Source organism: Octopus sinensis, linkage group LG2 (assembly GCF_006345805.1).
Source record: "Octopus sinensis linkage group LG2, ASM634580v1, whole genome shotgun sequence".
Classification (NCBI taxonomy): Eukaryota; Metazoa; Mollusca; class Cephalopoda; order Octopoda; family Octopodidae; genus Octopus; species Octopus sinensis.
Genome location: NC_042998.1, coordinates 45,421,084 through 45,444,952, shown reverse-complemented (window position 1 = coordinate 45,444,952; position 23,869 = coordinate 45,421,084). Strand labels below are relative to the sequence as shown.

Below are 23,869 nucleotides of genomic sequence, written 5' to 3'. Positions count from 1 at the left end.
TCAATCATTGTTTTTGTTTTTATAGACTCTACGATATTGCTTCCAGGCTTTTCTTTCTGTCTACCGAACCTGGCCTTTGATTGGTCCGGAGCGGTAGTAGAAAACAATTTGCCCAAGGGTGCCCCGCAGTAGGACTGATCCCGAAACCACGTGGTGGATTTTGGTAGTCAAAACGAAAGGTGTTTGTCGTGTGTATTTTCGATATGATACTCGCGCATCGTCATGTATCATCATTTGACGTCCGCTTTCCATGCTAGCATGGGTTGGGCCATTTTACTGAAAACTAGTAAGTCGGGAGTGGGGGGTGGCTGCACCAGGTTCTGATCTGATTTGGCAATGTTCCTACGGCTGGATGCCTTTCCTAACGCCAACCACTGAGTGTAGTGGGTGTTTTTTTTATGTACCACCGGCTCTGGTGCCATTGATCGACTACTATGGTATCACTTAGCTTGATAGGTCTACGTAAGCACGGTATATCGCCAAAGGTCTTGGTCACCTGTCACCATGCGACTCAACTATCGAACGGTGCTTTTTACGTGCGAGCTTCTTTCAGTTTCCGTCTATCAAATTCACTCTCGTTGCTTCGGTCATCCTTGGGTTATAGAAGACGCTTGCCCAAGTTATGAAACTGGAAATTGAACCCAAAACCAAGTGCGTGTGTGTCACTGTCATACAGAATCATTTCGTATATATTCTGCAAAAACGGATCTGGTCATTGGGATATATTATTTTGCTTGGAAACACGTCAGGATTGGTGACTGGAAGGACATCCAACCCGTAGAAAATAATCCTGAAGCTCTGGCTCTCATACAAGCATGGAAAAGTAGACGTTTTAACAATTATGTTTATACTTGGGTTTAGTGTGGGGGTGGGGATCATGCTCTTATCTTTAAGCCCTGTAAACTCGACAACAGTGCCCTATGATAGGCATTATTTTAATCTTAGTTTATGTAATTTACAATAATTTCACGTCCTGCTTGATGATCTTAAACAGAACTATGAACATATTAGTAATAGCTTTTGCCAGAGTAGTGTTATGAAATCGTTGTCTTTACTACGCTTTAATTTAATATTTATAGATTGCTCTCAAGCTATATTAATGTAATTATGTCCGTTGTATTCAAATGTCAGTAACAAGTGATAAACAAAAGGATGAATAATAAATTTTAAAATGTTCAAATGCTACTAAAACCCATCTTTTTTTTTTCTTTCGGATTACATTAGCTGTGCTCCTTTTTTTTTTAAAGTATGATGTATCGTTTAAAGATTGGTTGCTATTTCTAGCGTACTGAACAACTGCTTCGTGGTTTTGTTCCCTCGTATGCTTGAATAAGCAACGTGTAGTTTCCACGTTCACCGAGACCATTGTTATTGAGTTAAAAGAATAATTAGTTATGTAATATAGAAATGATTGTTTTGTTATGAATTTGAAAACGTTTTTTTTAATCGATGAATAATTGTACAAGTAAGCTTTCGAGAAGGTCTTGAGAGAATAAATGTAGGTTGACTTGACCACGTGTACGCATTTTAGTTTTGGATATGAGTGAAAATGTTCCGGCTTACACGTCCTGCCTTCTCTTCAAAATCTGCTGATTTGGATTAAAATAGAACGGCATGTAAGGCAATTAGAATAAAGTAACAGCTTGTCAGTAACTTCTTTGTCGTAGTTTTTTTTTCTCTTTTCGATACTATGCATGCATTTGTATTTAGCAACATCATTCAATCTTTTGAAAGTAATCTTAGTCATATCTTTATTTATTATATATATTCTTGCGTGGAACGTTAGTTTTTACTGTTTATAAACTTTTGTAACATTTGGTTAATGTTTGAGTGTTAAAGATTATTTCCTCTAATGCATACGAACACTGCTATTTCAGCTGTATTTAGTTCAGTCAAGTCTCTTAATTCCTGAAGAGAAAAAGCACTAGTCTGAATGTCGGATTACTCGTCTTTGTCACAATAAACCAGTATAGGACTCTTTGCGTGAATTGACTTAAAATCTTAAATACTATTTGATTTTAAACTTTATTCTACTTCCCTGTGCTTAGGCTGAATAATATCATTCCTATGTTACATTATAACTTTCTCCTGTAATTGATACAACTGCATTAATACAAACTAATATAATTACAGAAAACTTTTTGTAGGATTCTCTAAAGTATTATTTGTTAAACTAAAACGTTTACTTTAGTATTTTTATAGTTTACATTTATCTGTTGAGTAACAAAGACTATTTTATTCCAGGTGTTGTCATTGAAGCTACATCCTATAACAAACTTCTCTCTCAATTTGAAGAAATTGTAGCATCTTCGGGTAAGGGATTTTTGTCTAGATATTTTTCAGTTTTATTTTAAAAAAACAAAAACTAGTACATCTATTGATTTTTGTCCGTCAACAAAGTTTTATTGTAACTTATGTAAATTTTGTTTTGAAAATTTGCCCTGATGGGTGGGGGGTACTTAGGCGTTGTAATAGGCAGCGAAGGAAATGGGTATTAGAGACGGGCGTTATTTTAAGGTCTAAGAAATTTGAGTTGGAAAGGTGTGACTAGAGACTATCAACCGCTCATGAACTGAAAAGCAGGGGGATTTGTCGTGCCCATGCTTACCCATCCCCTCCTTTTCATCGCTGCTCTATCAAGAAAGGCATTACAACTTTCTCTGCTATTTATAATTTATACAGAACAGATGACACATGGCAACATGAAATTATTTTTCTTTAGTTTAGTACCTCTTGCTCAAAGTTCAAATGTCGCACTCATCCCTCCCCACCCAATTAAACAATCAGTTCTTAATTACAATAACATATTGTTTCAGTCATTAGACTGCTGAAGTAACTCGTTGTAGGATGAACGAATCAAATCCACCTTTTTTTTATTTTTTGTAAAACCTGGTACTTATTCTATCTTTTTGTCGGACCGCTAAGTTAGAAGACGAGAAAACAGCGTCATCGGTTGTCAAACACAAAGAAACACACACACACGAGACGAGTTTCTTCCAGTTTTCTTCTGCAAACTCCACTCTTCAAGCTTTGGTCAACCCGAGGTTATAGTAAAAGACACTTGCCCAAGGTGCCATGCAGAACCATGTGATTGGGAGGCAAGCTTCTTACCACAGCCACTAGATTTTTACAAAAAAAAAAACCGGTTGATAGTGAACTTGAAGTTTAATAAACATGTACTCTTCTAAAAAGTATTAAGTAAAAATAAATGTGAGTGAATGAAATATGTAATCTCAAGATTGAAAGTTAAATTGATACAGTTAGATTGAATACGATCCACTTGATGATGTTTGTACTCATGAAAAACAAATTAAAACAAAAAAACCCGAATACCATGCTTTTGGTGAGACAGATTTTATTTGTTCAACTTGAAAAGACATTTTATTGATAGCTGGTTAACAGTGAGTGAGATGTTTGAGAAAGCTAAAAATAGTGTCAGAAGTGAGTGAGTTCAGTAATCTGTTTGCAGTAGGGTTGGGATGTAAGCTTGGGTGTGTACACAGAAACTACTACATATTGAAAGCATGAGCATTTTTAACAAGAGTTGAGTTGCGCCAAAGTTTGAAGAGGAACATGCCAAACCCAAATACGAGTTGTTAACTAAATACTCAAAGCTTTGTAGTCTGTGCTAGCCAATTCATTACAGTTGTAGATACATTGCTGTTGTCCCATTATTATTTAAAAACCTGCTTTACATGCTGGCATGAGTTGGCTGGTTTGATAGAATCCAGTGGACTACAGAGCTGCTTCATGTCAGCTTAAGCAAGGTTTCTATGGCTGTGTGCCCTCCGTAATGCCAACCACTTCACAGTGCTTACTGGGTACTTTTTTCTTGCCACTAGCACTGGTAAGGTTGTAAGCAGAAGGAAATAGGAAAGCCCCCTTGATTAAGAGGTGCAGCATTTGAGAGAGTGGAAAGATTTTATGTCGGGGAGGTGTCTTGTGGAGAAGGTACATGGCTACTCTGCATATTTAGAGGTTTGGTAGCTATAAGTTGCCAGGCCCAAACCCTCGGGAAGCAAGAGAAGATACAGGCAGTGGATCAGGAGGGTACAGTAACAGATGGTTAGATATGAAGGTAGAGGTGAATGTAGTGTGATGAACAGGAGTGGGAGGTGTGGCTTGGTGGGAAATAGCAGTATCATGTGGTAGTTCAGGGAGTGGCAGATGTAGAGGTACATAAGGAGTAAAATAACAAAATTTTAATGTCTCATGTAATACACTCAGTAAAGATCACATGTAGCTATAAATTGAACCATTGATATTTATTTTGATTGCTTATTGAAAATAATTGGTAATTTTTGTCACCAAGGTTTGAAAATAAAATTTTTAGTTTTTCCATTCTTGGAGAGATATAGTGATTTGACTAAATCATGAATTAATGTACTGCCATTTATATTTTTTAATGATTTCTTTACCATTTATGTTTTCTTTTTAATCTAGATTTTTCACCAGTGCAAGATTTAACAAGGTTAGTATATACTAAACGATTCAAATGTTTATTTATATAGCTTGGCTAGGTCTGGCAGCATCTTCCATATTTGTTCATCTTGTGACATGATTTTTACAGCTAGAAGCCTTTTCTGTCAACTAGCTGACTTACAGTGTGTCTACAATAGGATTAAGGAGTCTACTCTGTTCTGTCAGTTTCTATTCAGTGCTACTGCTCTCCTAGATAAGTTGCCTTCACTGTGGTTTGCAGAACCTGTCCTATGTGTGATTTATCAATGAGTTTGTTTGGAATTACCAGCTTACTGGGCAGATTGCATTCACTGTGGCTGAAAGGCTATGTCTTCATGATGTAAGGAAGGAATTTGGTTATCATTGAGAGGAGTGACATGTTGAACAGTGATTAAGAAATTATTTGCATGGAGACTGAAGTTTCTTGTCATCCTATATTAGATTTTTCAGTTTGCAAATGTGGGAGGGGAGGTATTCCAGTCACCTGAAAAGTCTTGGCTTACTGTCTGATTTATTATCTGTTCAGCTGAATTTTTCTCGTACTCATGTTAAGAATATAGTGAATTCCCTGGGTTCCTAACCAATAAACTATTTAATGTGTAATTTATCATGTCCACATTTCCATGATTGCATGGGTTGGATGGAGTTTATTGTGGCAGATATCCTATGGCCAGATGCCCTTCCTGGTGCCAACCCTTGTTTCCAAGTAGGGTTATATTTGCCAATAGCCAAACATGCTTTTGCACAATATTGGAACTGGCATTCATTTACAACAATTGTGATTTCAAGACACATGTGCATGCATACTCATACAATGTTTCTTTCAGTTTCTATCTATCATAAACCACTCAAAGAGCTGCGATCAGCTTGGGGTGTAGTAGGTGACACTTGTTCAAAAGTGTCACGAAGTAGGACTGAACCTGAAACCAAGTTGTCAGGAATCAAACTCTTTAACCAAGATAACTAGTATTGATCACAAAGACCTTACTAAATTGGATTTGATAAATTTCTTTTATTGCATCATAGGAAGAGGAAGAATTGGATGTGAATGTGAGAACTATGTTCTGTTTAGGCTTTTGAAAGAGATAGGTATAACAGGGGGGGTTAAGACAATACAAATGGAATATGTTGGCTTATATAATCAGCTAGCTTGCAAAACATTGTAGAGTGGAGTAAGGAGTCATGCTCCATATTTTGCAGAGGTACATATATTTAGGACTGCATTATCCAATGTGTCCATTCAATTTTTAAGATGGTTAGCTGTGATTAACCTTTTCTTGACCATATCTATAATGAAGTACATAACCTACGTGTTTCAAATAATGTGAAAGTAATCAGGAATTTAGAGGAATTTATTAAAACTTAAGTCGTTATTAGGCAAATGTTTGGAAAATAACAAAACTGAAATTGGGATAATTTTTATTTTAAACGAGAAGTTTTCTTTCATAAAACTAAAATTGGCATCAAAAGGATTAATGGGTATCTGGGTGTTATTTCTCGCAAGTTGAGTGACTATATGAGTGTTTCCTCATTGGCTTAAAGATGCAGATGCAGAATACTTAAGTGGTTGCAGTATGTTAGTAAGTGTAGAATTGTCAATCAGGTTATGTAATGAAGACAAGCTTCTAGATTTGTGTGCAGTTCTTCATTGAAAAATGAAACTTGTTGCTGAGAGTCTCTAATTCTTTGGAGTTTCAGCCCTTTAGCATTTAAACTGGTTATATCAGGCCCAAATATTCTACCAGTTTTAAGTTCAACCCTTTCGTTACTGTATTTATTTTGAGATGCTCTGTGTTTTTTTCAATTACATTAAATATAACAAAGAATTTAGCAAAATAACTTAGTTACCATTTAGCTACTGTTAGAAACATAAACTGTGACTAAAGTTTGGTGGATGATTTTAATTCAAAACTTATAAAAACAAGACATTTGTACTCAGAGAGCCAGAGCTGGTTTCAGCTAGGTTGGTAACGAAAGGGTCAAATCAACCAGATCTGGCTTCTCACACCTATACGATGTCCTTGTCAAAATATACAATCATGATTGAAATCTAGAACTAGTGAGATAATGCATAATTAAATCAAACCAATTTGAATAAATAAACATGCTTGGTAGATTAGTCTGAATGCTAAAGGATTTAATATTTTTTGTGGTCTCATAAAGGAATTGAATGTTTGATGCAATCTTACTTGTGTGATATGTATAACTATGACAAGTGAACAGCAATACTAAACTTTTTTTTCTTTTTCTTATCTACAGCGCAAAGACCTCAAGTATTTCATTAATACCTACAAGTTTCCAAAATATTACAACATACAAAACTGATGGCGTTTCCCATCAAGCTCCAACTATTACTGTATCTGCGACTAGAAACGAAAATTCTCTTCCAAGAAAATTATCACTAGTGTCTAATGGTATTGTAAAAAAATTAGTTAAAAATAGACATGGCATTTCTGTGTCTTCATTACTCAGAGATCCTAGAGTCAGTAAAATGAAGCTTGTAACTGATGTGCAGTGCAATGGTACCAATGCTGTTAATGGCATATCGAATCGTAAGTATTATTTCTTTGTATTCAGAGTATATCTTAAAATTGTAGGACATAAATGCAATGTAAATAATTTGGCGTGTTATTTTTACTATAAATTATTTTCTACAAGTATCTCTATATATAAATGGCAAAATGTGTGTCTGTCCTTTATACAAATCCACAATTTTTCAGTTAGAGGGCTTGCACTTTCTATGGTCATTCAAAACCGTCCAAGGGTGGTCGTGCACATCTTTACATTTCCTCAGTCACTCCGCAAAGCCATTAAAAAATCAATAGAAGTGACTTTTTTGTGAATTTTCTATCCAAAACCCAATTGAATGCCAGCTAGCTGTATGTGATTGGTGGGAGATTTGGACAGTACCCACGTGTATGTGCACATGCACGCAGCTGTATATGCATGCACTAGCACTATGACCTGGCGTTGCTAGTGTAAAATACTGTGTTATATGTTTTGGGGGTTGTTAACATTTTTCACTGGTTTTAATTAAAATATTTTTACATATTCAGTGTCCATAACTATTTGTTCAAGAGCTACAAAATGATAGGGGTAAGTTATTCACTTATGGAAATTTGGTCCCAAAACTGGCAGCAATAAACTCTGCTGAATGCACCCAAGAGACTTGTGGTGTTGTTAAACTGGGTAGCAGATTAAGACTACCACTCAAGAGGAGAAACATTATCTCTGACAGGCTTCCCTGCAGTTTCCACCTACCAAATATCACTTACAAAGTTTTGGCCCACCTAAGGTTATGGTAGGAGATACTTGCCTAAGGTACCATGCATTGGGATTAAATCCCAAACCAGACAACTGAAATACAAATTTATTAACCATACATATTTGTAAAATATTATATATCAAATTCAAAGTATAATATCTAGCACAGTAAAAGAACAGTGTTAAATATTTGCTTATAAAAAGGTTCAGGCATGGCTGTGTGGTAAGAAGCTTGCTTCCCAACCATGTAGTTCTGGGTTCAGTCCCACTGCATGGTGTCTTCTACAGCTTTGGGCTAACCAAAGCCTTGTGAATAGACTTTGGTAGATGGAAACTGAAAAAATGCCCGTGTGTGTATGTTTGTCCCCATAACTTGGCAGATTGGCAAAACAGACTGATAGAATAAGTACTAGGTTTACAAAGAATAAGTCCTGGGTTCATTTCTTTGACTAAAATCCTTTAAGGTGGTGCTCCAGCATGGCTACGGTCAAATGACTGAACTGTGTAAAAAAAAAAAGTAAATCATGTGGATTTAACCCTTTGGTGTTCAGATTATGCTTATTCATTCTTGTTTTGAATTAATCTTGCAATTTCAAGGGGTTGTGATTATTCAATTCGAGAATGACATTGTGGAGTAGGTGTGATAGGTTAAAACCAATCAGTTTGAATGTAAAACAGAATATTTGGGCCAGATATAGCCAGTTTAAATACTAAAGGGTTGTGTGATTTTAAAACTACAAAATAAGAAAATGTCCACAAAAAAAAATAAAGTTAATGCTGAGAAATGAATGTTATTAATATATCTTAATTAGCATTTTTTTTATATAGATATATATGTATATATTTCAGAAAACCAAGTTAATGTGGCATCAGTTACTGATGTTGAGAATTCAGATCCACTCCAGTCAAATGTGTTAAAGCCTGTCAGTTCTAAATTGGCTGGAAACCAAACAATTAAACCAAATAGTGAAACTAACCAAACTGGAATCTCTGCAGTAAATGATACAAAAGACTCTATACCACCAATTGTTCTACCAGAATTATCTATTACAAGGCCAGTTAAAAAAAGTGCTTCAACAGATGAATTTCCAGATTTACTGAAACCTCAAAATTTAACGAGATATGTCGAATTAAGTTCATTAAAAAGTCAAGATAATAATAATAATAACTCTTCTAAGAAGCAAACTATCCAGTATAGGCCCTATTATAGTCATTTAAGGGATCATGACTACACACTTAATTGTCCTAGATTTATTCCTAAAGAAAAGAGTACTACTACTACTACTACTACATCAACAAAAAGGTCATTTATAATTCCAAAGAAAAAGAAAAAACTTAGTGATGACCAATGCTTAAATAATTCTGTGAGCAATAATTCAAACAAAGACTCAGATAACCCTAATACGCAGGAATATTTTTCTAATGATCCACAAACTAATAGCTTAAATCTTGAAAATGAAAATTCTAGTTCTCCAAATATACAGACAGCTAATTCAACATCTTCACCCCTACCTGTTAGTTCTGATGATACAAAGGACGTGCTTCATGAAGAAAAACGAGAAACAGCTGAAGTCTTTGAATCTGTTGAAAAACAGAATATATCGTCTTGTGGATTAAGTGCCCTACATGATTATGTTAGCAGTGAAAATCCATTTGATTGTCGAAATGTCGACAATCATGATTTTCGTACTTGTGATATGTGTAAGGATTTCTTCCCGAAACCTAAATCTGGTGAGAAATGCAATGATGATGTTTTCCCTGATGTTGTGCCCTGTCAGATGTGTTGTCACTTAAGTGAAGACAATTTGACTGCAAACTATGTAAAACATTGCAATGTGAATAGTCCTCTCGGTCACTTGAATCCCTGTGGTTTGTTGTCTTGTCCTACAGATGAAGCAATCAATGCTTGTATTTTTGATTATCCTAATGATAAAGAATTGCGGAAGATTTCTTCTACAGACGTTGAAGGGATCTTAGACTCTGACATGTTAGATTTTACTAGTTTAAAAACAATTGATCAGAACCATTTTAATCTCAAAAATTCTCTGGATTTGTTGATACCACCTTCTTTAAGACACAATCAAAAAACTTATGAAAATTTCTGTAACTTTCCTAATGAAATAACAGTAAATGAAAACAATGATAATCTAAAAGAAAGTATTTTAAATGAAAATGATTTTTTATTTATTTCTGAACCAGTTAAAACATCTGTAGATAGTTCTTCAACAATAGAAATTAGTGATCAAGCAGTTAATGAGAATACATCTAATAATGAAAACTCCCCCATGGAGGAGGATCCTGATGAAAAAGATATGAGTATAGACGAAGGATCAGATGATGATGAAGTTCTGTTAAATAAAGTGCCAACATATTTAAGTGGGCTATCAACAGAAGCAATTAACAACAAATCTAAGATTAGTTATCAATCTTATATTGATAATGGGATTGATACATCTGACTTTATCAAAGATCCTTCTCCTGAACATGTGACTGAGCTATGTAAGATCCCAGCATACCATCAATCTTTCAGCAATAGTACAAAGTATGATATAAATTCCTCTTCTCTGGTTCGTAAATATCCTTGGAGTGAAAGAAGAAAAAGTGCGATACGTCATCATCAGCAGTTTGACTCCGATTGTGAAACTTCAAAAAGTTGTCTTTCATCGTCGTAAGTATTGATTTATTTTCAGTGTACAGTCTTGTGTACAGTCTTATTGAAATTATGATCATTTGGTCTTCATCACTGAGATACTGAAAGTAAAGCCAACATTTCTATTTAAATAAATTACTAGGTACCTCTACTGAATTGGCTTTTGTTTATACCTGTTCACCATGAACTCAATATCTAATCATTACTGGCTTTATTGATCATCGCTATTGCAGTATTTTTTTTCCTTTTTTCGCGTATATATAGCTAAAATTATAGTTTTTATAAAAGAGGCTGTGCTGAAAAGTTCTTGGTTATGGGTTAAAGAAAATACAGGAGGATTAGTTAATTATGATTTTATTCAACATATTCCACTCTCAGATTTATTCATTTATTGCAGCAGTCCTTCAGTTTTTCTAAGCCCTGTAACAGGACTCAGAAGGTTGGGCCTCCAACCAGGCCTTTTGTTAAACCCTTAAAGCCAGAAGCTTGTCAGCACCCCTTCGTATACACTCCACCGGATCACTTTTGCCCAGTGGTCATTCAAAATCATTTCTTTCTCAATTTCTTAAATTTCATTCTGTCCATTCTCTTGCATGGATGGTTACAAAGATCCAAGCAGCTAACCTAATTTCTTTTCAAACAATGATCTACATTTAATTCCCTCAAGATTTATTTCATAATGTATTAAAACTCATCATAAACTGATTTAAAAATAATAGTTTTTCATTTTACTCCCCCCCCACACACACATATAAAATGATTTTTGTTCTGTGTTCGGCTCTTCTAAACATAAAAGCCTTTTACCGAATTTCATTGGAATGCATTAAATAATATATTTTTATTTTAATTATTAGAGATCTACTACTGCAGTGAGCTGGCAGAATCATTTAGCCTGCTGGACAAAATACTTTTTTAGGCATTTCTAACAGTAATATAGCCTCTATGGTTACTCTGCCAGAAATAAAAGCTAATTCTCCTTCAAATTACACTATCATCATTTAACATCTGCTTTCCATGCTGGCATGGGTTGGACAGTTTGACAGAAGCTGGCCAGCCAGAGAACTGTACCAGGCTCCAATTGTCTGTTTTGACATGGTTTCTGTGACTTGACCCCCCCCCCCCATGCCAACCATTTAACAGTGTAGTGGGTGCTTTTTATGTGGCACCAGCACTTTTTTCTTTAACAAAAAAAGGGTGGACACGTTCAACAGTATAGTCGTGGTTGGAATGTTTTAAATCCTGGATATATTCAATCTATTTATGATTCCTCACAATAATATGAAATGTTGCGATCATATCTTTGGTTTTCCTGCATAAGACAAATGATACACTAATCATTTTAATTATTCTCTCTTAATTAGGCACATTCTTAACATGGTTAAACTATTTATTGCATACTAAACTTTATATTTATGAGTCAAATGCATTATTTGCATGCTTTAAAGTAAAAACAAGTAACACTAGTAAGCAAGAAATGCTTATATCTCTACAGCTGTTTCAGTGGGTCGCTTTTTACTTGTAGTCTTTAAGGATGATTAACAGTACCTTTACTACACATCTTTTCAGTTTCCCAATTTTCTATGTGCAAACAGCTCTAGAATTATTAGCATATAGTTCACCATCTTCTGGCCTTGTATTGACATCTGTTATTGTTTAATCATGAAGTTTCAGTAGCTGTCTCAACTTCATGGTTCAAATCCAACTACAAGCTCTGCATTGTATTTTGGAGCTGGGTACATTATTTGTTTCACTTGAAACCATGCATGGGCAACTGTTTTTCAAGTAACAGGCCATCCTATTAAAAAGCATTCCAGGTAATTTTCCATTTAGGCATGCCATTCAGTAAGTCCTGCAAGCCACAAGTTGCCCGTGGTTTAACTTCATGTATTTTATGTTGAAATGGTTGGCACTAGTTTTTCAGAAGTTTCTTTAACCCTGCAGTATTCAGGTTACTGTCAAATGTTGCACTTATTTCTTCACATTGTTTAGAATTACTCCTGCATTATCTTGCAGCATCAACATTTTAATGATGTAATTATTTGTTGAATAACATTGTAGAGTAGGTGTGGGAGACTAGATCTGGCTGGTTTGAACATAAAATAAGTAGAATATTTGGGCCTGATATAGCTGGTTTAAATGCTAAAGGGTTAACCATTAGCATTTAAACAGGTCATATCCAGACAATATTCGGATGTTTACCTTTTGATCTACAGGTTTAAAAAATGATTTTTGGTAACTAAACACTTTCAAACTTTGGACACTGGTAGAATGTATCATATAAAACACTTTTTACTCTTAGCATTTTTGAGAAAAACTTATTTACGAAGTTATTTCACGTTAAAGTTTTCTTATTTCGGTAATTTCAACCAATCAATGTATATTCAGCTGAATAAAATTACTGCTGTTGTTTGTCAACAAGAACTTCCGGCAGTGTATATTTCGTTTGTCACTGTTATTTATGACAACCCTAACCCCTTAAAACCAGTACAAACGCGCGAACAGTGTCATAAATAAGTGACAAACGAAATATACACAGCCGATAGTTGTTGTTGACAAACAACGGCAGTAATACGTTTTTCTCAAAAATGCTAAGAGTAAAAGATGTTTTATATGACACATTCTACCAGTGTCCAGTTTGAAAGTGTTTAGTTACAAAAAATTATTTTTTAAACCTGTAGGTCAAAAGGTAAAGATCCCAATATTCTACCTGTTTTGTGTTCAAACTGGCCAGAACTAGCCTCTCACCCTTATCCTACAATGCCATTCTAAAAATAATCGTTCATCAAAATTTCAAAGTTATGAGATAATTCATGAATAATTAAAAATAATGTGAATAAAATAAGAATTATATTAGATGGAGTAATCTGAATGCTAAAGAATTATAAATGAGTGTCTCAATTCAATATAGCAATAGCATATAGGTTTGAGTTGTGGTTTCACATTATAATGTTACATGGTTTTACTGACTCAAGATATTCTGATATTCTTTGTTCTGTCTTGTTGCAGATGAATTATATATTCCTCTGCTAACACTGTCATTGCCTCATCATTTCGTTTTGTCTTCTGTCTATTGTTGCTATCACTGATCGAACCCCTTTTTCTCAATTTTCAGCAGTTCACCATCACCTTCTGATTCTCCAACTGAAGAATTTCCAAGCTGGTCACAGTCAAGTTCAAGGTCAACGTCTCCCAGTAGTGATTCTAGAAGTGGTCAGTTTTCCCCATACAGTGATTACACATCATCACGGGATCGATCCCCATCACCATTCTCGCAGCATCGAAGTACATATTCATTACAGAAAGTTTCAAGACAAAATCGAAATTATTCTCGTATTCGTTCTCCTTACAGATATTCTAATCATCACAGATCTAGGTATGTACCATCATTGCAATCATTTTAGTCCTCTTCTGCAATCGACAATGGAAATGGTGCTTCTTTTATGAACATTTTATAAAGGTGCCATTTCTCTTGTCAGACTATATTTTCTTTTCTATTAACCCTTTAGATACCAACACACTGAAACTGCCCTTGGTCCTATGATACAAACTTCTTATTTTAAAGTGATTTAAATTAAAATTTCATGTTAATTTATATTCAAACCTCAGCTGAGTAATGTCAGTTATGTGAAATAATTTTTTTAATTTTATAAATATGGTAACGAAAAGGTTAATTAATTCTCTATAAGTAATTATTTGATAAGATTTAATATTACCCCTACCTCCTCTCTCTCTCTCTCAATCATATAATGTATTTTTATAAAAAGAAATAATCAATCTTTTCACATAATTTAATTACACTCTGTTTACATTACATATTTGTAAAAGTATTTTAGTTTGGTTTTTCAGTGAAAAAGATTCGGAAACACTGTACTAGATTAAAGTTTTTCCTGTATATAATATAGATATATAATTTTCACAGGTGATTTATCTCTTCCTTTTTGTAATGTATTTTATACTTTTTTTTTCCATGACAGACGGCGAAGCTCTCTGACAAATAAGTACCATGACAAAGACATACATCAGGTAATAACAGAATTCCTTTCAGTTATTTAGAATTTATCAAGTATTTAAAATTATAATTGTTGCTTAGCTTGTTTCAAGATTTTTCTGTTTAAAATTGTTCTATGTGCATTGAGCTTTAGATAGTGGAATTTCATGAAGCTGTTTCCGGTAAAGTTGAATTTATTGAGTGGGAGGATAAAAACAAACAGTCCTAGGTGTAATGGTAATGGTGATGCGTTGTTCAGTTTATAAGTTTATATGTAGCTTAAATAGTGCGTACATGGCTGTGTGGCTAAGAAGCTTGCTTCCTTTCCAACTATGTGGTTCAGTCCCACTGCACAGCACTTTGGCTGAGTGTCTTCTACTGTAGCCCCAGACTGACCAAACTTTTGAGAGAATTTGGTAGATACATGTTGAAAGAAATCCATCACATGATGTGTGTGTGTGTGTATAAATGTGTCTACTCTTGTCTTGATATCATGTGGTGATTGTAAATGTGCTTAATTGTCATATAAGCAGTGTTGTTTGTTACTAGTCTTCCATGAAAAAACCTGTCTGGCCAGGGGAATATTACTTTGTTGAGAAACAGGAGGGTTAGTGGCAATAGGAAGGGCATCCAGGTGTAGAAAACTTGCCTCAACAAATTCCTTCTCATCCATGCAAGCATAGAAAAGTGGATGTTAGAACAATGAATGATATAAACATTACTTTGTTTGCTTAAGTTTTTATCTCAAAGAAAATGGGTTGTATCACCTCTTCGTGACTTGCATTAAACTATATATCTTTAATTTTTATTTTATTTATTTATTTTTATTAGCATAGATAAATTGTGGGCAAATTGTGGCCCACGAGATTTTCAGAATAGCATGCCTAACAAAAAATTGCCTTAGACGCCCAGTACACTTATGTAAAGTGGTTGGTGTTACAAAAGGTATCATCCATCCATAGAAACCATGCCAAAACAGATGACTGGGGCCTGGTGCAGCTCTCCAGCTTACCCACTCTGGTCAAACCATCTAACCTATGGTAGCATGGGAAACATGTTAAATGTGGATTATGGGCCATGTCTCTCATGTGGCCTACGTCTCAGTGAGGTTGTCCGTGTGTGGCATGGGTGAAATGAATCTAGTTCAACTATGAAGTAGAAATGGAACTTTTATTGGTTGGCAAACTGGAGTGTATTACATAACATTTCCAGTTAGTCCAAATAATTTCCAAACCCACAGGATGTTGTTTTTTGTTGACATGTTATTATTGGTCTCCATCAAATAATTTTTAATTCATTGTTGCAGGATGAGCGCCGTATTGTCTATGTTGGCAAATTACCTCTTAATTACACCTCTAATCAACTAAAGGAGTTATTTAGTAAATGGGGCCCGGTAGAAAAAGTCAGCTTACATTTCAGAGAGCATCAGTAAGTACATTTTTAGTTCTATTCTGTGCTTGTTTCTCATTAAGATAGCATGTAGTAAATAGTTCTAAAAATTTGACTGTTGCATAAATTGCAGAGCCATTTCTTGAACTGTATAATGGTTAACTGGTTCTTAACAAGTCATTTGTTAATGAAAGCTGTCTTTTTTTTTCTTTCTTTCTTTCTTTCTCAAATCCAGTTAGGTAGGCACTAGTCATGAAAGCATTATAATGTTATTGAAAAGAAAATTTAAACCTTTAACATTCAGATTAATCTGTCCAATGTAATGCTTATTTATTAACATTGTTTTGAATTAATCTTTGTAGCCACAAGATTTCAGTGATAGGATTGGTGTGAAAGGCCTGATCTGGCCAGTTTGAACATAAAAAGGGTTGGATATTTTGGCTGACATGGCTGGTTTAAATTTTAGAGAGTTAAACTTGATTATTGTTAGTGGTAGTTCTCCATTCTCATTGTTTTCTATGGGGTTTATTTTACAGCTGGATGTGTTTGCAAGGGCATCCAGCCATAGAACCATGCTAAATCTGACATTGGAATTTGACATGTCTCTGGTGCTTGACAGATTCTGTCAGGGAAAAGGGTGTTAAATGATGACACCCTTTCTGTTGCCAATCCTTTTGGTAGCTTACACACACGTGTGTGTAAGAATTCCAGGTGGTGACATTTTTCAATTTTATAGGGAGAAAGTACATATATCAGAACAGTCTAAAAACCCATTCTGGTTGACTTAAAATAATTTCAATATTTTGATTATAAAATGCGATTATATGGAGTTTATAAAAAGAAATTATCAAAAATGTATTCATAAATACAAAATTCAATTTAGTTTTAAAATATAAGTGAAATTAAAAAATTAAAATTTTATGTAAAAGCTCTTTGCAATTAAGTCTAAATGTACATATATAATTTATATTGTATGTGTATTTATAAAGGTATATGTGCATACATTGTGTGTGTTAATGTATGTATATATATATATATATATATATATATACACACACACACATATGCCCCATTATAATTAAAGTGTTACATTAAATTGTATGTCTTGTTTCTTTTTACAGGGATAATTATGGATTTGTTACATTTTATCACCAAAGTGATGCCTACCTTAGTATGGATGGTATGTATTAAATTTTAACCCTTTCATTACAATATTTCTGTCAAAGTACACCACTTTTTTCAGTTGGTTTTGAAAAATAATACAAAAGTTTTAATTCAGATTACTTTAAACAGATGGCTTGATTCATAGATCTAGGTCTAGGAGTAGTCTCAGACTGGTTGTTATCAAGAGTCAAATATGATTCCAATATTATCATCGGTTAACATCTGCCTTCCATGCTGGCATGGGCTGGGCGGTTTGATAGGAGCCTGCATCAGACTTCTGTGTCTGTTTTGGTACAGTTTTTACAACTGGATGCCCTTCCTAACACCAGCCACCCAGCAGGTTGGACTGTTATTAAAATCATGTAAGGCAGCAAGCTGGCTGAATTGTTAGCAAACTGGACAGACTGCTTACCAGCATTTCATCTGTCGTGTTCTGAGTTCAAATTCTGTTGCAGTAGGCTTTGCCTTTCATCCTTTCAGGCTCAATAAAATAAATAACAGTTAAGCACTGGGTTGATGTAATCAACTTATTCCTCCTGAAATTGCAGGCCTTGTGCCAAAATTTGAAACCAATATATACTCACAGTACTAGTTCCACTATAAAGCCATAGTTTTCTAGAACAGTGATGTGTGTGTGTGTATATGTAAATATGGAAATTACACACTAAAAAAAAGTAATGTGGAACATCTTCAGTGTTTCACTGAGATTATCCTTGACGGGTCAATGTTTTGAAAAAATTTGCCATTGGTGACATTTCTGATGTAGAGATGCTATCTTTGGATCCCCCTGTCTGCCGCCTCTTTATAATTCATAAACAAGAGCATCATTCTAGGCTTTTACAATGTACCAGTTCCTGGTTTACTGCATTTTTAATGCTGAGAGTGGCATGGTAGAATCCCAGTAAATTTGTCCAATGAACATTGGCTTTTCACTGAGGTTTACATCCTTCACACTATTGCAAAAGATTAAATACACACACACTGCTTTGTTGCCATATGGTCTCAAGCTCTGTCTCATTGCATGAAACCATGAGCAAGAGTCTTTTAGTGTAGCCCCAGGCAAAGTAATGCTTTGTGAGTGAAAATGAAAGACAGAGAAACACGCAAGTCAAGACAGGGAGACATATATACATATACCCAGAACTGCGCTAATAGCTTAGGAGTGAAATTTAGGATTTTTTAGTTTTCTGTAAATTGATTTTGATAAAACTTTCCCCAGCTGGTTTGAACACTATGGCAACACAATTGTTATGTTTCCATAGTGTGCAAACCAGCTGGGAAAAGTTTTATGAAAATTGATTCACAGAAAACTGAGAAATTTTAATTTTACTCTTAAGCTTGGTTGTATGTGTGTGTGTATGTATAATATATATCTATATAGAATACACTTGCACAAGATGCCATGCAGTGGGACTGAACTTGAAACCATGTAGTTAGAGAGCAAACTTCTTACTATCTGTATTTATACACACACACATCCCTGTTTGTGTATGTACATGCTTATGTGATGAAAAATAGTGGACAAATTGTCCTGTAACTCTGCGTGAGTGGAATAGAAGATCTCTTGCTTGAAGAAATGGGTAAGGGTTAATGACAAAGGTATTCGGCTGTTAAACAATTCTCCAATTAATGCTAGCATGGGGGAATGGACATCAAACAAACTAAAACACACAAATGACAAGATTCTGTGCAGTTTCTTTCTTACCAAATTCCACTCATAGAACCATTAATCAGCCTGTTTATGATGTGCAGTAGGCTGTGAATCAAATTTCTTAACTAAATGTGCATTAGTTTCTAGCACGTCTGCTTCTATATTACTTTATCTTGTTCTTTTATTCAATTGTTATCCATTAAGAATTATATTTACTAATTACTTTTTTTAAATTTATTTTTTTAGCAACTAGTAAAATAAAAGATTTTCCATTTGATGTTTGTTTTGGTGGAAGGAGAACATTTTGTCAGGAGTCTTATGCTGATCTTGGTAAATATCTTATTTTTATTATTTTCACCGGTGTTGCTTCCATTTTTATTCCTATAATAGGGATATTAGAATTTAAAATCAGACAATGTGAAATAGAGCAATAATATGAAACTTGGGTGTTCTTTTGGTCAACATATCTTTAAACGAGCAACTTTTTTTTTTATCAGGAATTATAAACCTGCTTACTGTGTACAAAATGGTAATGTGTGGTAGTATTTTTTAGTGAAATGTGAATAGTAAAAAAAATGAGGACCTAGAAGAATGTGTGTGCAAGAGAAAAGACTGCTGATGTGGCCATGTAAAGCATATGAACAAAGACGGTTCCATCAAGAGGTGCCGATCTCTAATTGTAGAGGAAACATGTGGAAGGGGTAGAGCAAGGAAGTTGTGGGATGAAGTGGTGAGAAATGATCTACAGATGTTGGGATTCAGAGACGGGATGGCAGGGAACCAAGCTTCCTGGCAGTTTGCTGTGCTTGAAAAGACATGTCAAACTAAGTAAAGTTTGGTTGTCCTTGCATACAGGTTCGTCCCCTGCAACCCTCTCCAGCTGAGCATCCCTAATCTCATGACCTCGTCAGTGCTGATGCCATGTAAAAACACCTTTTTGTCTTTTAATTGTTTCAGTTATTTGACTGCGGCCATGCTGGAGCATCGCCTTTAATTGAGCAATATATATACATACATATATATATATATATATACATATATATATATATAGGTAAACAGTAAAATTAAATACAGACATGGACAAGAACATGAAACACCACAGAGACGACACAAGAACCACAGGACGGGACATTCGAAGCCCTCAGTCATCAGTCAAGAACCAGATCATCTTAGCAATTTCGGCTGATTAATCTTGAGATTGCTCCGATATGCCAGCCCGCCAAGGGAAATCTAAGCCAAGCGCATTAGATCCCCTGGAAGAAAGCTTCGAATGTATACAACGAAGGACGGAAAACGATCGAAGTACACAAACAAAATCAGAATACGTGACGTGACACCATAAGAATACAAAAACGTAAAACAATAACGGTAAAAATAAAAAATAAACAACAAAACAAAACCAGGACGTAGGACAAGGGTCTTTCGACAGGACGATATTGAGTAGGGGCTGGCTTGTGAAGTTGTGCCTAAAGGCCACGGGGATACGAACAAATCCGTGTTGCTTCTGAGGCTGCTGAAAACGAAAAGAGCGCTCAACAGCGGCTAGCTGTCACGTGAGAACAAAAGACAGAGAAAGGGACAGATGAAAAGGGAGAGAAGGTGGACGAGGGAGGAGAAGAAAGAGACAGATCGAGGGGCTGGAGGTGAGAGAGATAGAGAAACGTAAAAGGGAGGGGGACGGATGGAGAGGGAAAGAACGGAATGGAATAAGGGAGGAGGGAGAGAGAGAAAAAGAGACAGATAAGAGTCGTATAAAGCTTGAGAAAAAAATATACTTATCGTATAAGGACAATTGTGGATACGTAGCCGCCGATTATATAGGTAAACAGTAAAATTAAATACACATGGACAAGAACATAAACACCACAGAGACACACAAGAACCACAGGACGGGACATTCGAAGCCCTCAGTCATCAGTCAAGACCAGATCATCTTAGCAATTTCGGCTGATTAATCTTGAGATTGCTCCGATATGGCCAGCCCGCCAAGGGAATCTAGCCAAGCGCATTAGATCCCCTGGAAGAAAGCTTCGAATGTATACAACGAAAGGACGGAAAACGATCGAAGTACACAAACAAAAATACAGAATCGTGACACCAATAAGAATACAAAAACGTAAAAACAATAACGGTAAAAATAAAAAATAAACACAAAACAAAACCAGACGTAGGACAAGGGTCTTTCGACAGGACGATTTGAGTAGGGGCTGGCTTGTGAAGTTGTGCCTAAAGGCCACGGGGAGACGAACAAATCCGTGTTGCTTCTGAGGCTGCTGAAAACGAAAAGAGCGCTCAACAGCGGCTAGCTGTCACGTGAGAACAAAAGACAGGAGAAAGGGACAGATGAAAAGGGAAGAAGGTGGACGAGGGAGGAGAAGAAAGATACAGATCGAGGGGCTGGAGGTGAGAGAGATAGAAAACGTAGAAAGGGGGGGGGACGGATGGAGAGGGAAAGAACGGAAGTGGAATAAGGGAGGAGGGAGAGAGAGAGAAAAAGAGACAGATTAAGAGTCGTATCAAGCTTGAGAAAAAAATATACTTATCGTATAAGGACAATTGTGGATACGTATATATATATATATACATATATATATATATATATATACATATATATATATATATATATATATACATATATATATATATATATATATACATATATATATATATATATATATACATATATATATATATATATATATATACATATATATATATATATATATATATATATACATATATATAATATATATATATATACATATATATATATATATATATATATATATGACGGGCTTCTTTCAGTTTCTGTATACCAAATCCACTCACAAGGCTTTGGTCGGCCCGAGGCTATAATGCCACACAGTGGGACTGAACTTGGACCCATAAGTTTGGGAAGCAGGATTCTTACCACACAGCCACACTTGCACTCATGTCGAACATTTCCTAACATTTTTCTCTTTACTTTCTATCAGGCAGTAGAAGACACTTGCCCAAGGTGCCACACACTGGGACTGAACCCAGAACCATGTGGTTGGTAAACAAGCTACTTACCACACAGCCACTCCTGCACCTATTTCCTAGTACATTCTGTAAAGTGATTGGTGTTAGGAAGGGCATCCAGCCATAGAAACCATGCCAGAAACAGCCTTTCAGCTGGTTGGCTCCTGTCAAACCATCCAACCCATGACTGCATGGAAAATGGACATTAAATGATGATATTGCAGAAGCTGATTCTTGTTGCTGTTGTTGACTGGTTTATGTTTAGGCTGAGGTATAAGTTAAATTTGGAGCTTAAATGTAGTCTTTAAGCTATAGTTTTATTTCCCTTTGCAATCCCATAAGCCTGATTGGCAGAATAAACTGTCTACTGTTCACTTGTATTTTATATCATATTTTTGATATATTTACCAAGCACTTTTCTGTACTGCAAACAATAATTAGTGAAATAAAACAAATTTTTAAAAATGCATACCGACTTGATGTGTGTCATGTCACAGGACATGTGCATATTGAACATTTGTGAATTCGGTTATAAAATCTACATCGCTCTGAATCTCTTGTTTGAATTTTGATAAATCTTTTATTGTTCAACATGAAGCCCATTTAATTTCGTTTGCCACATGTTTGTTATTTAAGCTTACAGTGATTCCTCCGTGGTGTTGTTTTGCATTTATGATAAAAATAAATATATACAAATTATAAAAATTTAAAAAAAAATATATGCAGTACTGTTTCTACTTGGCAGATTTTCACCTATCACGGGGTTTTGAAATATAATACCTGTGATAGTCAAGGGATTATTGTACTCAGATATTCACATTTCAAATGTCAATTTTTTTTTGAGACCCTGTATGTGTGTATAAAAAGTATTGGTTAGCTCAGAGCTATGGTAAAAGACACTTGCCTAAGCTGTTCACAATGGGACTGCATGGTTATTAACATTAATTTAATTGCATCTTGGACATTAAGCAGGTCATAGAAATGCAACATATTTGTGTCAGGTTAAGGAAATTCTAGTTCTTCCATGATGTAATTGCTAATATCTATTGTGTTTAAGTGAAATTTTTTAAACATGCTATCAATATTAGACATTTTTTTATTTATTTTATTTATTTATTTTTTCAGACAGTTTGGTGGAAGATGAAGAGGAGTTTGGAACAGTAATCCAAACATCTAATGTGTCGTTTGAGCAACTTTTAAAAGATTGGAAGCGTGACAGGAAACATTGACAACATTAGGGTTTAAGAAAAATTTATAATTAGTAAAACAGTGGAAAAGCCAGCTCATGATTTTTTTTTTCTTTTTCTTTTCTTCTGAGGAGACTAGTATGGTATTTTCCTTGACCAAAATGTATGGACTTAATGAATTATCTAGTATTAAACATACTTTGTGGAAATGGAGTAAAAATTATTCATACCTCAAATTGAAAAACAGTTAAAATGCAAACAAAATAAAGTAGTAAGACTACTGAAACCTTCCTAAAATTGTCATTTTGTTTTTAATTAGCATATAATTATGATTTGGAAATTAGAAAATTTGTAAATTGCCTTGTTATTTGTATTTAAAATGGTTACTGTCTGGGTGTACGTTCAAGAGATAAAAGTTCTCTTTTATCAGCCTTAATATTTGAAATATGTATAAAAGAATCCATGTGTAATGGGTTAAGTTTTGTTTACATGTTTTTTTGTTTTTTTTTTTACCATGTGGTTCTGATTATGTCAACTGTTTCTTTCTTAGATTTCTTTTTATGGTGATTTATATGAAGTTGTGATCAGTCTTGTTTTTTTTGTTTTTTTTTATGTTCTTTTATGTTTGCATTTGTTTGTTAAAATTTACTCCAGTTAACTACAAAGCTCAATAGAATTTATTTTAAAAACTTCGTGGGTTTCTCTCTTTTTTTTTTTTTTTTTTTTTTGTTTAATTTTTTTATTTTTACATTGAGTATGAAAAATGATGGATACAGAAATTAGCAGAAAAAATATAATTGGTTTGATAAAGAAAGGCAGGTGTAATTTGAGATGGCAGATCTAATAGGACATTTAATTTTGTGAAACTCAAAAAAAAATACCATTGTTAATGAATTTGGCAGGTTTAATGGTATTTTTAAGTTACTTCCCCTCTCCGGTGCTCTGTCAGTGATTGCAGCAATCTGGGGAGATAAGAGGCTCTGTCATGGAATGGAAATGAATTGTTGAGCTGAATGTTTGAATTCTCGGGGCCAGGGCCATTTTGCTTTGCTGGTGCTCTTGGGAAAGGCATGAACGTCACATTTCTCAACTTTATGTTCTTTGAAACCAGT

General features: G+C 34.8%; 1 protein-coding gene across 4 annotated transcripts in view; it reads left to right on the top strand.

Moving 5' to 3' along the window:
* The window catches only part of LOC115228566, a 29,320-nt gene extending 5,695 nt beyond the window's left edge, over window positions 1–23,625 (top strand). For 2 of the 4 annotated variants that reach the window (XM_029799132.2, XM_036512867.1), the window contains 10 exons: window positions 2,245–2,313; window positions 4,444–4,471; window positions 6,721–7,013; window positions 8,575–10,393; window positions 13,488–13,748; window positions 14,350–14,398; window positions 15,670–15,791; window positions 16,874–16,932; window positions 18,814–18,897; window positions 22,696–23,625. In XM_029799132.2, coding sequence (XP_029654992.1) covers window positions 2,245–2,313; window positions 4,444–4,471; window positions 6,721–7,013; window positions 8,575–10,393; window positions 13,488–13,748; window positions 14,350–14,398; window positions 15,670–15,791; window positions 16,874–16,932; window positions 18,814–18,897; window positions 22,696–22,799 — 2,888 coding nt within the window. In that variant the 3' untranslated portion in view covers window positions 22,800–23,625. Of the gene's footprint in view, window positions 1–2,244; window positions 2,314–4,443; window positions 4,472–6,720; window positions 7,014–8,574; window positions 10,394–13,487; window positions 13,749–14,349; window positions 14,399–15,669; window positions 15,792–16,873; window positions 16,933–18,813; window positions 18,898–22,695 lie in introns of those variants that run through there. The other 2 variants (XM_036512871.1, XR_003883223.2) reach the window with 2 other exon arrangements.
* The last annotated feature ends 244 nt before the right edge of the window (window positions 23,626–23,869 follow it).